General features: G+C 47.0%; 2 protein-coding genes across 2 annotated transcripts; one reads left to right on the top strand and one right to left on the bottom strand.

Moving 5' to 3' along the window:
- Positions 1 to 1,392: 1,392 nt before the first annotated feature.
- Positions 1,393 to 7,860, bottom strand: yipf2 (Yip1 domain family, member 2). The gene is made up of 9 exons (XM_084437943.1): positions 7,667 to 7,860; positions 7,189 to 7,272; positions 6,731 to 6,885; positions 6,385 to 6,465; positions 6,182 to 6,269; positions 5,914 to 6,030; positions 3,811 to 3,977; positions 2,340 to 2,522; positions 1,393 to 2,248 (listed from the first exon to the last, which is right to left on the bottom strand). The coding sequence occupies exons 2-9, from the start codon at positions 7,217 to 7,219 to the stop codon at positions 2,168 to 2,170; spliced, it is 903 nt and encodes a 300-aa protein (XP_084294069.1). The 5' UTR covers positions 7,220 to 7,272; positions 7,667 to 7,860; the 3' UTR covers positions 1,393 to 2,167.
- A 362-nt stretch (positions 7,861 to 8,222) lies between these two features.
- timm29 (translocase of inner mitochondrial membrane 29) lies at positions 8,223 to 10,493 on the top strand (the record flags this gene model as incomplete). The annotated part of the gene is made up of 2 exons (XM_084438877.1): positions 8,223 to 8,325; positions 9,252 to 10,493. 2 exons carry the CDS (start codon positions 8,223 to 8,225, stop codon positions 10,058 to 10,060), a joined length of 912 nt encoding a protein of 303 aa, XP_084295003.1. The 3' UTR covers positions 10,061 to 10,493.
- Positions 10,494 to 14,739: the final 4,246 nt, after the last annotated feature.

Raw genomic sequence — 14,739 nt, 5'->3', positions numbered from 1 at the left:
TATTTCCGACGCAAACAAGCTGAGGGTGCGACATGCGTTCAGAGGAATTTGATTGGAACATTGACAAGTGGACGGGTTTTAAGAACTTTAGACAGATTCGATAGGATAGCGTTGATTGACGGGTGGATGTCGTGAGGTTGGCCTAAAATCGAAGGTACCTGTTGTCGTCATTGCACGTGATCTACCTTTTTCCAGGAAGTAAGAAATTATATACTTTGATATAAGATTACAACAAAAGTAGAATTTTGTATTTTTATTTGGCATACATCATTGAATAGGTGAACACTATGACCAATTATGTGAACCAAAATGGGACAGAATGCTTTTTTCATTTCAGTGCGACTTTAAGAGGGGGGATTGTGGTAGTACTTCCAGAAGAGGTGAGTTTTGAGCCAGCTGTGAAAGATGGGCAGCGACTCTGCTCTCGACATCAGTGGCCAGTTCGTTCCACCACTGCGGGGCCAGGACAGAGAAGAGCCGTGACCGCGTCTGTCGACCCCAGGGGCCTCGGAGTGACGGGGCAACCAGTCGCCCCGAGGTAGCAGAGCGTAGTGGTAGTCGGCAACAACACTGTTCACGCCCGCTGACCTTGGGAGTCTCCTGATGGGAGCAGATCCTGGAACACATCCATACCACACCGGATGTGTGAATGGCAAACTCAGACCGTTTATGGAGTTCTTGGGATGTGTTTATAATGACCTACCTTGGGAGCGGCGGTGATGTCTCCTGGTTGGTTATTGGAGCAGCTGGTATGTCCTGATCAGTGAGTCTAGCAGCACCACCGATACCACCCCCCCCACCCCCCCATCTGCTGGAGCTGTTTATGCTGCCCACTCACCTCTCCCATGTATGACACACACACAAGCTTGGTCCTGTCATGGCTGAGCTGAATGAGCCAGGGCTGGGACTAAGGACAAGCACCAATGCCTGGGTCCTACGCTGAGAATCTTTGGACAAATCCAACAGTAGGGACCAATCCTAACACGACTTAAGCGCCCTCCACTGCAGTTATGTAGATGCAAGATCATAGGACGGATGTATGCATCATCTCTGTGCCTCAACATTTTTTTAACCTCAAAACATCCAGGAAATCTAAGTATATAGATACACCTTATTAATATGGACCACAGATATACTCATCCCCTTGCCCTCGATCGTTGAAGTTCTGTGGTTTATTGAGAAAATCTGGTATCTAAGATAACCCTATTGAATGTGAAAAAGCAGGAATGGGTAGAGGCTAAAGAATGGACAGGCGTGAGGCCTTGATGGCCTGTAGTCTACTGTAGCTGTAGTCTTCAGCTGTATCGGTCTGTCTAATCTCCTGTCAGACACCAGGGAGAAACCATGGCTTCAGGTTTGAGGTGAATGATAAGTTTATTCACACAAACTAAAACAAAAAGGGGAGATAAAGGCAATACAAGAAGGAAGGAATAAATAAATAATTATACTGACATAAACCTTTTCACCTGTATACGAAAACAAAATTATGGTTCTAGATGTATGGAATTAAAGAGCGGGTTCGCTTCAACACATTTCAGGTCCCAGGGAGTGGTTTGGGTTTCACAGTTAACATGTTAGTTTCACATTCATCCAGTGTACCCTTCCTTTGGTGCATCTCAATACTTCTAAATGGCTTCCTTCATCCTGCACTGCCAGGGAGGAAATGGGACAGGTGAGGGCCATAGACTCTAGCGCCAACCCCCATGTGAATTCACTTTGGCCTGAATTTTCGGCCCAACTCAGATGAAATGAAAGAAGCCCCGCCCCTCCCTTCCCAGTGCAGCCTGCAGACTTACAGCAGGCATATAGATTTATTGCTGAAGTGTCGAGTCTTACAGCAGAATCATCTTTTCATGAATTAAACGAGGAATCATCCATTTCAAAATACCTCCATGCAATCATAACCCATCATTTATATATACATACAGGTACTATATACCCAAAAGAGCTATCTTTCCCACTATCCCTTCTGCAATCACTGATGTGAAAAGGCAAGAGCAAAATGGTGACTAGTCACCTTGCAGTGACCATCCATCCTTCTGTGTCCTGTTTTCCCCACATCAACTATTGGTCTCCAGCTGATGTGACTTCAGGGGCCGTTGAAAAGGTAGGGGACATTCACCCCCCTAACCGTGCATGCCGCCCCCCCCCCCCCAGGTCTTCCTGGTCAGTGTGTCTGGGGAGTGGTCAGCAGGGTTGTGTGGTTCGAGGAGGCCGCTGTGTGGTCCGCAGTCTGGAAGAAGTACATCTGAAAGACGGGAAGGGAGGACAACATGAGTTTGTCAGCCACCATTTTTTTTTTTTTTTTGACAGAGGGTGTGAATGAAGGCAGGTCTCACCTTGCAGCCCACAGCCAGCAGAGCGTGGAGAACCACTATGGTCGCCACGGTGGCGAAGGCCGTCGCCTTGGTGTCGTCGCGGACGACCGGCCAGAAGGTGAGGACCAGCAACGAGCCGGAGATCACCATGGCAACCAGGATCAGTAGCCAGCGGAGCCAATCTAGTGGTATGATCCACAACACCTGCAGAGGAGGGAGATAATGGTATGATCCACAACGCCTGCAGAGGAGGGAGATAATGGTATGATCCACATTGCCTGCAGAGGAGGGAGATAATGGTATGACCCACAACACCTGCAGAGGAGGGAGATAATGGTATGACCCACAACACCTGCAGAGGAGGGAGATAATGGTATGATCCACAACACCTGCAGAGGAGGGAGATAATGGTATGATCCACAACACCTGCAGAGGAGGGAGACAATGGTATGATCCACAACACCTGCAGAGGAGGGAGATAATGGTATGATCCACAACACCTGCAGGGGAGGGAGGGGTCAGGGTTACTGAACACAATCCTCTTCACCCTACTCAGCAGCAGAGGGCAAATATACCCAACACTCCTGTTTTATCATGCCTGACATGGCAGAATTATTAGTGAAGCTATAAAAGAAGAGAACGGTGGTCAGATCCCAGGAGGGTGATGAGAGGAAGGTGAAACAAGATCGAGGGAGAAGTCGCACACAAACTTTCACATCAGGTGCTAGATTAAAAGTATAACATGAAAACAAGAAAATAATCTGCACACTATAGCTCACATATAGAAGATTTATTCCGTTTGGAAGAGTCACACAATGATGGGTTATATTATGATTGCATGGAGGTATTTTGAACCTGATGATTGTTCATTTAATTTATGACCAGATGATTTCAGTGTAAGACTCGGCACTTCAGAATAAATCTACATACGAGAGCTACAGTTTGTGGATTATTTTCTTGTTTTCAAGATGTCATTCTCAACATAGAAAGAGCACAAACTATGTGTTTGTCTTCATTACCACAGACTTGATAAAGACTAGGTGCATGCAGCGTAAATCTGACACTTCTTAGACAAACACTGTGCCAATCAGACATTTTGTGAATTCATGGACCAGGCTACACACTGCATCTCTGGTAACGGCACAAGCCTGGTTTGTTTACATTTTGGGTAAGATGTGTGACATTTCTATCTGTTACGACCAAAACATAATATCAGCACTGGTCTCCCCAGAGAGATATAATATCTGCACTCTCTCTCTCCAGAGAGAGAGATAATATCTGCACGGTCTCTCCAGAGAGATATATCTGCACTGGTCTCTACAGAGAGATATAATATCTGCACTGGTATCTCCAGAGAGAGATACATCTACACTGGTCTCTCCAGAGAGATATAATATCTGCACAGTCTCTCCAGAGAGATACATCTACACTGGTCTCTTCAGAGAGATATATAATATCTGCATGGTTTCTCCAGATAGAGCGGTCAGCTCACCGAGGTGGGGATGTAGATGAAGAGAGAGTAGCCGTAGACGCACAACGTCTCCAGGAATGAGTATCCGCCGGTCTGCCGCTCCGCCCCCTGGCGCCACGTCAGGAAGCCCCACACGCCCAGAGGAACCAGCGACGCGTACAGGAAGATCACTACCGCTGCTATCGTCACTGTGGATGAGAGAGAGAGAGATCACTAGAGCAGCTTTGAGTATTTTTGTGTGTGTCTGAGCGTGAGGTGTGATGATCCAGTCCATAGTTTCCTTCCCACTCCAGTCTAGACCGGGTCTGTAGTGGTACTGGGTCTGTAGTGGTCCTGGGGTCTGTAGTGGTACAGGGGTCTGTAGTGATACTGGGTCTGTAGTGGTACTGGGTCTGTAGTGGTACAGGGGTCTGTAGTGATACTGGGTCTGTAGTGGTCCTGGGGTCTGTAGTGATACTGGGTCTGTAGTGATACTGGGTCTGTAGTGGTACAGGGGTCTGTAGTGATACTGGGTCTGTAGTGGTACAGGGGTCTGTAGTGGTACAGGGGTCTGTAGTGATACTGGGTCTGTAGTGATACTGGGTCTGTAGTGGTACTGGGTCTGTAGTGGTCCTGGGGTCTGTAGTGATACTGGGTCTGTAGTGATACTGGGTCTGTAGTGGTACTGGGTCTGTAGTGATACTGGGTCTGTAGTGGTACTGGGGTCTGTAGTGGTACTGGGTCTGTAGTGATACTGGGTCTGTAGTGGTACAGGGGTCTGTAGTGGTACTGGGTCTGTAGTGGTACTGGGTCTGTAGTGGTACAGGGGTCTGTAGTGATACTGGGTCTGTAGTGATACTGGGTCTGTAGTGGTACAGGGGTCTGTAGTGGTACAGGGGTCTGTAGTGATACTGGGTCTGTAGTGATACTGGGTCTGTAGTGGTACTGGGTCTGTAGTGGTCCTGGGGTCTGTAGTGATACTGGGTCTGTAGTGATACTGGGTCTGTAGTGGTACTGGGTCTGTAGTGATACTGGGTCTGTAGTGGTACTGGGGTCTGTAGTGGTACTGGGTCTGTAGTGATACTGGGTCTGTAGTGGTACAGGGGTCTGTAGTGGTACTGGGTCTGTAGTGGTACTGGGTCTGTAGTGGTATTAGGTCTGTAGTGATACTGGGTCTGTAGTGGTACTGGGGTCTGTAGTGATACTGGGTCTGTAGTGGTACAGGGGTCTGTAGTGATACTGGGTCTGTAGTGGTACTGGGGTCTGTAGTGATACTGGGTCTGTAGTGGTACTGGGTCTGTAGTGGTACTGGGTCTGTAGTGATACTGGGTCTGTAGTGATACTGGGTCTGTAGTGGTACAGGGGTCTGTAGTGATGCTGGGTCTGTAGTGATACTGGGTCTGTAGTGGTACTGGGGTCTGTAGTGATACTGGGTCTGTAGTGGTACAGGGGTCTGTAGTGATGCTGGGTCTGTAGTGGTACAGGGGTCTGTAGTGGTACAGGGGTCTGTAGTGATGCTGGGTCTGTAGTGGTACTGGGTCTGTAGTGATACTGGGTCTGTAGTGGTCCTGGGGTCTGTAGTGATACTGGGTCTGTAGTGGTACTGGGTCTGTAGTGATACTGGGTCTGTAGTGGTACAGGGGTCTGTAGTGATACTGGGTCTGTAGTGGTACTGGGTCTGTAGTGATACTGGGTCTGTAGTGGTACAGGGGTCTGTAGTGATACTGGGTCTGTAGTGGTACAGGGGTCTGTAGTGATACTGGGTCTGTAGTGGTACTGGGGTCTGTAGTGATACTGGGTCTGTAGTGGTACTGGGGTCTGTAGTGATACTGGGTCTGTAGTGATACTGGGTCTGTAGTGATACTGGGTCTGTAGTGGTACTGGGGTCTGTAGTGATACTGGGTCTGTAGTGGTACTGGGTCTGTAGTGATACTGGGTCTGTAGTGGTACTGGGGTCTGTAGTGATACTGGGTCTGTAGTGGTACAGGCATCTCCTCACCTCTGTGGAACTGGGGTCTGTAGTGGTACTGGGTCTGTAGTGATACTGGGTCTGTAGTGATACTGGGTCTGTAGTGATACTGGGTCTGTAGTGGTACTGGGGTCTGTAGTGATACTGGGTCTGTAGTGGTACAGGCATCTCCTCACCTCTGTGGAACTGGGGTCTGTAGTGGTACTGAGGGTCCCCCAATTTGCTTAGGAAGGTGGAGAGGTTCCCGCTGATGGCCACGGAGAACACCAGCGTCACGCAGATCCAGAAGGGCCCTGCTCACACAGGGAGGACAGGTCGATCGGTCACTCTGGGGTGGCAGTGGTCAACAGTAGAGCTGGGCTGTGTCTCAATAGTCTGACCTTGTTTCCTTTGCTGTTCATGCTGAAAGTGATACATTCATATGAGACGATGGCGTTTCTTTACCGTATAAATCTGGATTTGAACGGATGTGGTGTTTGATGAAGTTCCTTCCTGGTAACGGCATCACCGACCCCTTGACCCGGTCCAACACCTGCATCATGTGACAGGGGACAGCAAAGCCAATCACTGGGAGACATGCAGAGCAATCATCTCATTATAGGTGGTATTACTGGCCATATATCTACGGTAGTTAATTGAATGGATACCTGCATTGTGTCCACATTGAAGAATGACTGATAGTATTCAAAGGTCCAGAATCCACTGGTTTGTTTCTGTCCTCCCAGGAGCTAATGTTATAATTACAGTAAACAGTTACAGTAGCTAATGTTATAATCACAGTAAACAGTTACAGTAGCTGCACAAAATGAGTTAGCTCTGCATACATATTATATGACACTAGGGGGGAAATGGCTCTCTAAAAGGCTTTTCTAAATCATTGCCAATTTACAATTTACATACATCTAATTTCTTGATGATTTGGTCCTAAAGCCATCGCAGTAATAAAATGAAGGCTATGGTCAGACAACTGTGTTGAACACATGACATGCTGACCTCTGAACTCTCCTCCTGGCCCTCCTCGTCCCCTGATAGGTCCAGTCTGACGTCTCCTCCGGCCCCCCCGGCCGGCGCGGAGCTGGGCCCCCCCGACACGCTGAGCGTGGAGGCCCCGGGGTCTACCGACAGCAGGTCCGCAGCCTCGTCAAACTCTGCAGACCAGGAGAGAGGAGGGATGTGGGTGAGACAGGAGGAGAGGGGAAGGAGGTGAGACAGGAGGACAGAGGAGGTGAGACAGCAGACAGGAGGAGAGAGGAGGAGGTGAGACAGGTGGAGAGAGGAGGAGAGGAAGAGAGGGGGGAGTTGCACATGAGAAGGATAGTGAGAAAGAGGAGGTAGGTTGAAGCAGGTGAAGGTGGGATGGAGTGTTGTTGGAGGCAGAAAGCAGGTGAGAGGCAGGAAGAGAGAACAGAGATAGGAGAGATAGGAGGAGAGGGAGGAAACATGAGCCTCACCTTGGAATTTCAGATCATCTGGACTTGCCATGGCAACGCTGGAAACCTGGCAACCTCTGGAAACCTGGCAACCTCATACACAACCTGGCAAATGATCAGACAAAGAGGACTTCCATGATAGGCTACTGTCTGTTTGGCCTTGGTGTTTGAGGAAGACAGGTAGTAGGCCTGATCAACCCATTGCGGTAGCAGTCTACCAAGACACTGTTAGATACACACTTCCCCATTCTCAATCAAAAACAGGACAGTCCACAAACGTGTTGCAACTGCTTATAACAATCATTTAAAATACAGCAGCTTTCTCTCGCACAATGTGCATCTTGTTAAAGTTTGCGGTCGTCTGTGTGTGTATGTGTTGTAGTTGGCCATCAGACCATGAACAATTAAAGTCATTTAGCCACTAGTAATTCGTTTTATTGGTTATTTTATTCGGACTGGCTGCAGTCTCTGGCCACATGTTGATCGTGAGGAGGCTTACCTGTCTCTGCTGCAGGGGTCCGGATCGCAGCGAGGGCCTGCCAGCAATGTGATCCTTAGCTAGATCAGCCTGGGCTAACAGCACTGTGATGATCCCACAACTCAAGACGTTATATTTACGCCTATCTAAACTCACCGGACAACAACAGCATGGACAGCGAGTGTCGAGATCTGTTAGCTAATACGCCTCTCAGCATTAACGATACTGAACCATGTTCCACGTCACCTTACGTACACAACGGATCCTGAGGATAATGGTCACGTGATCAACGATAAAACGGAAGATATATCCGGGGACACGTGACGTACATAAAAATACAATTTGTATATAAAAATCAGAGGATAATTAACTCTTTCATTCAGTTATGATATAATTGTAAAATGCCTGCTGTCTATAATAATATATTTTCCTTTCGAACGACCTTCTAGTCGCCATCTTGGCTCAACTATGACCTGTTTTGCCTGATTTCCCATTGGCATGACTGCAACTCTACACCGCTGCGCCTTCCTGCGGAGCCAGCGACAACTTCCGGAAAGACTACCGGTCGACGAACAACATGGCGGCCTCGTGGGTAGTGAGGAGACTGTGCTCTTCTGCGGCAGAGGCAGCCACGCCGGTCAAAGCCACCCGATGGGAAAGGTTGAAAAACAGCAAAGCGGGTGAGAAGTCTTAGACTTAAGTCTATTTTTGTGCTATTTTGTTTCCCTAACTGCTACGAGTTTGTCTGCCCCCGATCACCCTTATGACAACTGCAACCATGTTAGCAATGCCATTGACAAAGTCATTTCATCACATGACATTAGCTACAGCACACCAAACGCTTGTTTGTTTGTTTTTAACTCTAAGGCATGCTGCCTTGATAGGAACCGTCCATGTCCACTTGCACATGTTCTGCTACTTGGTAACAGTTGTTGACATTTTCAATAAGCTTTTTGGGGAACACATGATGGGAGTCCATTAGTGTCCCAAGTTGTGTTCTTGATCACTTTCTCTTCAGAATTCATAAGCGTATTTAGACCTCTGCATAATTTTGTCTGTGTCAGGTGTGTGTCAGTCTGGCTTCTTTTCAGGTGTGTTATTCTGCATTCACGTGCTCCTCGGATGGTCCAATTTCCCGAGATGTGAAGTCGTTTTTTCCCTATTCGGTGTGCTCATGAGCTTTAAAGTCGTAATATGGAAACAACATGAACGCTACAAAGAAGATACTGTATTTTTTCGCCCATGGCGTTTAAACAACCCGCCGGTAGCTGTTTCTAGTTTTTGACAACAAAGAGCAAAGGATTCCCTGAAGCACAAACCTGACTTGTTGAATAACTTAACTAATCTAGATCACTCTAAGTGGACAGCAACTAACAGTTACAACCTAATACCATATGGCTTACCTTATAAATTACAGCCCACAACTAAACATTTAACCTACTTTCATCCGCTACTTCCTGACTATGACGTCACAAGTCGGCAAGTCGTGTACCTAAATCTTCGCCGACTTTTAGGGGGGCGTTCATGTGAATTTTCAGTCAGGAACTCATTTTTCCGATTATTCCAACACCACATGAATGTAGCATTAATCTAGTCTCTCCGTCAGGTGTGTGGTGCCGAGGCCTCTTATCCGACTACAAGGAGGCGTGTCGAGAGATTGTGGTTGGTGCTTGGGAGCGACCAATCAAAGCCTCCGTATACCTGGGTCTCCTGGGAGGAACCTGCGCTTGTGTATACACCAACCCTGACAGCTCCTCCTTCCAGACCTCCCTCCTGGACCGCTCCAATCAGCTGGGCCTCCTGTCGCCGTGGATACGCAGCGGGGCGTCCGATGGCCATGTCCAGAGCCTGGTCAGGCTTCACAACGAGGGCTGCCTGCGTCACGTCAGCCTGGGCGTGGCCTCGCTCACCTACCGCACCGACTACGACCCGGACTGCAGCCTCTACGAGGCCCAGTGCTCCAACCTCTCCGTGCCCTGGAGGGAGCTACCCCAGAGGGTTCTGGATGTGGGCTTCGCCGGCCACTGGTGGGTCCTGGACACCAAGATGAAGGACTACGACGTGAACGACGAGGAGTTCAAGCACCTGCCAGCTGCCATGGCGGCCACAGCGCCGCCTAGCGTTCAGGAGGTAGAGAAGAATGAGAGACTGCATAAGGAGTCGTGGCTGCCCCTGAATATAGAGGAGGAAGAAGACAAGGACAAAACGGCAGCAGCAACAGGAACAGGAAATGGGGAGGGGAAGGAGGAGAGTGTGGGAGAGCAGCAGACAGAAACACAGCAGACAGAGTCAGAGACACAGCAGACAGAGTCAGAGACACAGCAGACAGAGTCAGAGACACAGCAGACAGAGTCAGAGACACAGCAGACGGAGTCAGAGACACAGGAGCAGCCTGCAGCTCAGGCCTCAATGTAAAAGATCAGTTGACTCTTACTGGCATTGGTACAGTGATTGGTGGGCACACTGTGGGGCCAAGATGATGATTGGTGGTCCCACTGTGGATTCAAGATTAGGATTGGTGGATATGTAATGACAAGTTAGGAGTAGAATTCATGAATGGACACATTTACTGGGTGTGGATGGTAGGTGAAGTGTAAGATGTATGTTTCTTGTGTTCCGCAAAGGCCTAAAGCCTACAGTATGACGCAGAACCAAAGCCTGTTGATGCAGTGAGTTCTGGTGTCATATGATGGCAAACAGTTAGCTGATATCCTTTATTAATAAAAACTGCATTTCACTTTACAAATTTGAACAAAAAGATGCATATTGTTCCAACATGATCCCACATCACTTGACAACAATGGAGAACATCTCAAAGGATTTATCATGAATAAGGATTACAAAAGTATGTTTGTGCTGGACCTATTAAAACTGTTAAATTGAAAGTCGTGTGCTTTTTGTTTCAAATGATCATTTGCTCCTGCAGAGGTTCCTCTCTTGTGAGCGTAGGGAGTTAAGTCACTTGGCAGCAGATTCCTCCATTTCTATGGGAATCAATGCAGAAAAATGGACCCTCTACTGAGGAAACTTAGCACTGGCAGAATTCCCACCATATCCCCATCAGGGTTGTCAAATAAATACTCGAACTTCAACTAGTCGACTAGTGGGAAATGCATAATTAATCTTCAAAATGTAGATTTGATAAGAAGGCTACCGCAGAGCAACGTGCGTCACACAGCCTCCCGAGTCCCGCCCATCTTCTAACACACAAACACAAAACTCTAAAACACAAATACATTACGTTAGTATTCAATCTTTTCAAAATAGCTAAAAATCAGCAAAACCACTATCTACAGCATATATCCATCTATCTAGGTGGCGAGGAAATATCTTACTTCCTTAAAATCCAAGTGTGTCTTCTCTGCACCCGGCAGGCAACATTAGGGCCTGTAAGAAAGTAGGGGTGTAAGAAAATATTGATTAAATATCGCGATATTTCGTGATGCAATATTGTATCGATTCTCAAGCGCTGTATCGATTTTTATATTTCAGCGTGGTTAAACTACTAAAAGTAGTAGGCCTAGATTGTTTTTGGGGCGAAAATCGCAATATATTACCTTGCTTATAGTATCCTAATATATCGCAATATATCGTATCGTCATCCCTGTATTGGGATACGTATCGTATCGTCAGATTCTTGTCAATACACAGCCCTATAAACAAGCACTAAATACGATCAAGTGGACCAGAGCACTACAGGCTATTCTTCTTGTTTTGTTTTCAGTTGGCTAGGATATAGGCCTGATTAAAGGACCCTGTTTGCACTAAATGTCACCCATGTTGACTGGGTATTAAAGGAGAATTCAAGTCTATGATTTTGTAGCCTCTAAACACATGTAGTATGTGTCTTGTTTACAATGAACTTAAACCAAACCATAAAATGTCATTATTTTTAGTAATAAGTTCAATAAACTGAATGTGGTGGTTACAGACGCTGTTATTTTCAGTTTTTTATTTTCAGACTCAATTGACCGGCATGCATTGTGCGAAACTGAGCTATCGGGAGGAGGCGAACGGAGTCAGAATATGGCAGGACAACAGCAGTAGCCATCATTATCTCTCAAGTGAACATTTGTCACTCAGAACATTTGTTGCATTGTAGCTATATTTGCCACTGAAGAAAAACACAGACAATACCAAATACTGTGCAATTTGTGGAATCAAGGATTTACCTGCACCAGCGGAAGTGAGTTTCCATCGGTTGCTGCAACACCGCAAAAAGTCCAAAGAACTGTGTGCAATCCCATATTTTTAATTTTTTTGTTGCACTAACTTTATAGGGTAGGCTAGAGCCATAGGGTTGGCATGGTGCACCCGCCTCGAGTCCCCGACCTCCTAGACGTTTTTTTTGTTGTAGTCCTCATTATTTTGCTTCCGGGGACATGTCGACGCAGACTTTGTGAACATGCCTTGTTTACATGGAGCAACTATAGTCAAGGAAACCACATTTTTCTTTATTTTTTATGGGTGTCTAGTTGTTGAACCTAATGTTGTTCTAGGGTGGAATTCTCCTTTAATGTTAGTTGAATACTTGAATCCTGCGAACGCAGAGGGACACAAAAGATCAGCTGGTGCTTGTTCATGATAATAGGCGGCAAGTGCCCTCTTGTGGTTAGAAGTGGTTCCATTGTATGCGTCCTTTTCTATGCAAAATTATACAATACACAATAATAGAATATATTTGATTTTCTGAAAATATTTCAGAGAGAAAGTCGAATATCATTTCTGAGCTCAGTTGACAGCCCTAATCCCCATTGATTATACAGATAGTGACAGCCAAGACTGGATCAATGCCTCTCTTTGTCTGATTTCTCCAATAAGCTGTGTGCATACTTGTGCATTTGAGGTGAGTCAATCAGGATTCATCCCTGGTCTTCCTTTAGAGATCAGAGACGCTGTGCTAGCCCTCAGGCAGAGAGAATGAGTGTCTTTTCATCCTAATGACTGAAGTTAAGTATTACACTAATTGCACTCCCTGCCCCCCCATGTCATTGCAGAAGTTTCGTTCATTTTGTGGAGAAGTCCTTGCTCTTCAGATTAATTTATCTTCCCCCGGCTTTCTCACCCTATCTCTCCGTCTCCCCTCTTATCTTTCTCTCTCTTTACTTCCCTGCTTCTCTTCTCTTTATCTCTCCCTCCATCTCCTTCATTCCCTCAGTCGCCCTCCCTGCTCATGACGTTTATTGATCCAGTGGTCCACTTCTCTGGACACTGAGACGGCGTTGGCTCCACTTCCTGATCCCTATCTCCTCTCCAGGACAGGCTCATCCATCCTGATCAGCAGCCATTCATGCTGGGGCACAGAGGACTGCAGACACAACGCTAGTCCACAGGCAGACCAGCCAGACGCACGCAAGGTATCAGTGTTGGCACCTGTCTGTACCCTGGAAAAGAGCTCCATACAGGAACACCTGGATCCTGGTCCACTGGAACAACAGCCGCAGGGGGCCGTGTGGAATTGGAAAAAGATGGGACATAAAAGTAGCTTTCTAGACACTGACATCAACCTCAGCAAAGACAGAGACCTGCCACGCCCCCATTACCCTAGAGTTCTCAAACAACAGGCTAGGTAACCCTACCCTCCTGGACAGCAGCAGACCTGAACCTGAAACTGACCTTAATGGGGTCAAAGGTGAATCAATGAAGTCACAAAGGTGCCTTTACAAATCACTGGTGAGTGCTATCAGATGTCACCTGGAGGAGTCAGGGGCGAAGGCCTGAGTGACTGCCAGGCCCTACAACCCATCTGTTATTGATTGACTATTTTAATGATTGATTGATTGATTGATTGATTTTATTGAGTATGTATATGTGCTGTGGTATCTTGACTTACATGCTTCACCTCCCACATCAAGAATTCAGCAGCCGCACGTCAAAACGCCCCGGAAGCAACAGAGAAAGAGGCTTCGCTCATATGAGTGTCCATCTGTGCCAACCCCCCTGTGTATGCAATAACAACCCATTCTTTAATTTGTCACATGTAATGTACAGTCACAGTGAGATGCTGCTACCGATGACGCTCAACAGATACACTTCAATACTCAATTTACAAATCACACAAGAAGTACAATTTCTACACAGTATAAAGATAAGATAGATACCTGTATGGATGGATTATGTACATGCTATATGAATCAATAACTGGGGGGGGGGGGGGGCATGGGTGTGTTATGTACATGCTATAGCTATCATAAATAATCCCGGAGGGGGAGTGAGACATATTGACATTTTCAGCTCTCTTCTCCGTTTTATAATTGATCCAATTCTAATGCACTCTGTAGTTTGTCATGGTCTGCATAGCGAGCACCATGTCTGCATGGAAGTGACATCAGAAATACACACACACAAAGGAGGTGATTTTCCACTTAAAATGAGAAGCGAAGGTTATCACATAGGGTAGAGTAATGCCATTATACTGAGGGATTGAACAGGCTATACATACAGAAACTGTTTTTGAACAGCGTCCAATCCCTGTCGTCTGTCACCCTCTGTCCTGTTACATCCCCTCCTCCTCCTCTCCTGCGTTTCTCCACATTCTCTCATCCTGTGTCTATCGACCCTGACCCATCCCCCTCTCCTCCCTCCCTCCCTCCCTCCCTCATTTCCACCCATTGACTGCAGACGGTCATTCTATCCCTCAGGAGGTCTCGGAGTGGTCATGGTCAGGTGGTCGGTGAGACAGACCACTGCTGGTCCACCAGCAGGTTTATTTGACGTGATAGAAGCCGTGTGAAAACCATATTCTCGTTCAGATCTTTATTTGTCACGTGTACAATCACAGTGAAATGTTACTGCCAGCTCCAAGATGTGCTGGGGTTACAAATAATTACAACAGTACACAAGCTACTAACTACACCAAAAATACAATCTATACGATGTAAAACTAAAGATAAGGTGGTGGTGTGGATGTGTCCTGTCCTCCACCAGGGTCCTGTCGTCTGCTCGCTCTGGTTCTTTGACCTCACCCTCCTGCGGCAAAACAGGTTTCCTTTCCAGCTGCCTCACCCAAACGCTCTTTCACCTCGGTGGGGGTCACTGCCAGACTGGGCTTAGAGAGAGTGGCTGAGAGAATGGGGGGGGGGGGGGCAAGTCTG

Source organism: Borostomias antarcticus (genome assembly GCF_949987555.1).
Source record: "Borostomias antarcticus genome assembly, chromosome: 5".
Classification (NCBI taxonomy): domain Eukaryota; kingdom Metazoa; phylum Chordata; class Actinopteri; order Stomiiformes; family Stomiidae; genus Borostomias; species Borostomias antarcticus.
The sequence above is the reverse complement of the archived record's forward strand: the minus strand, read 5'-3'. Positions and strand labels throughout refer to the sequence as shown.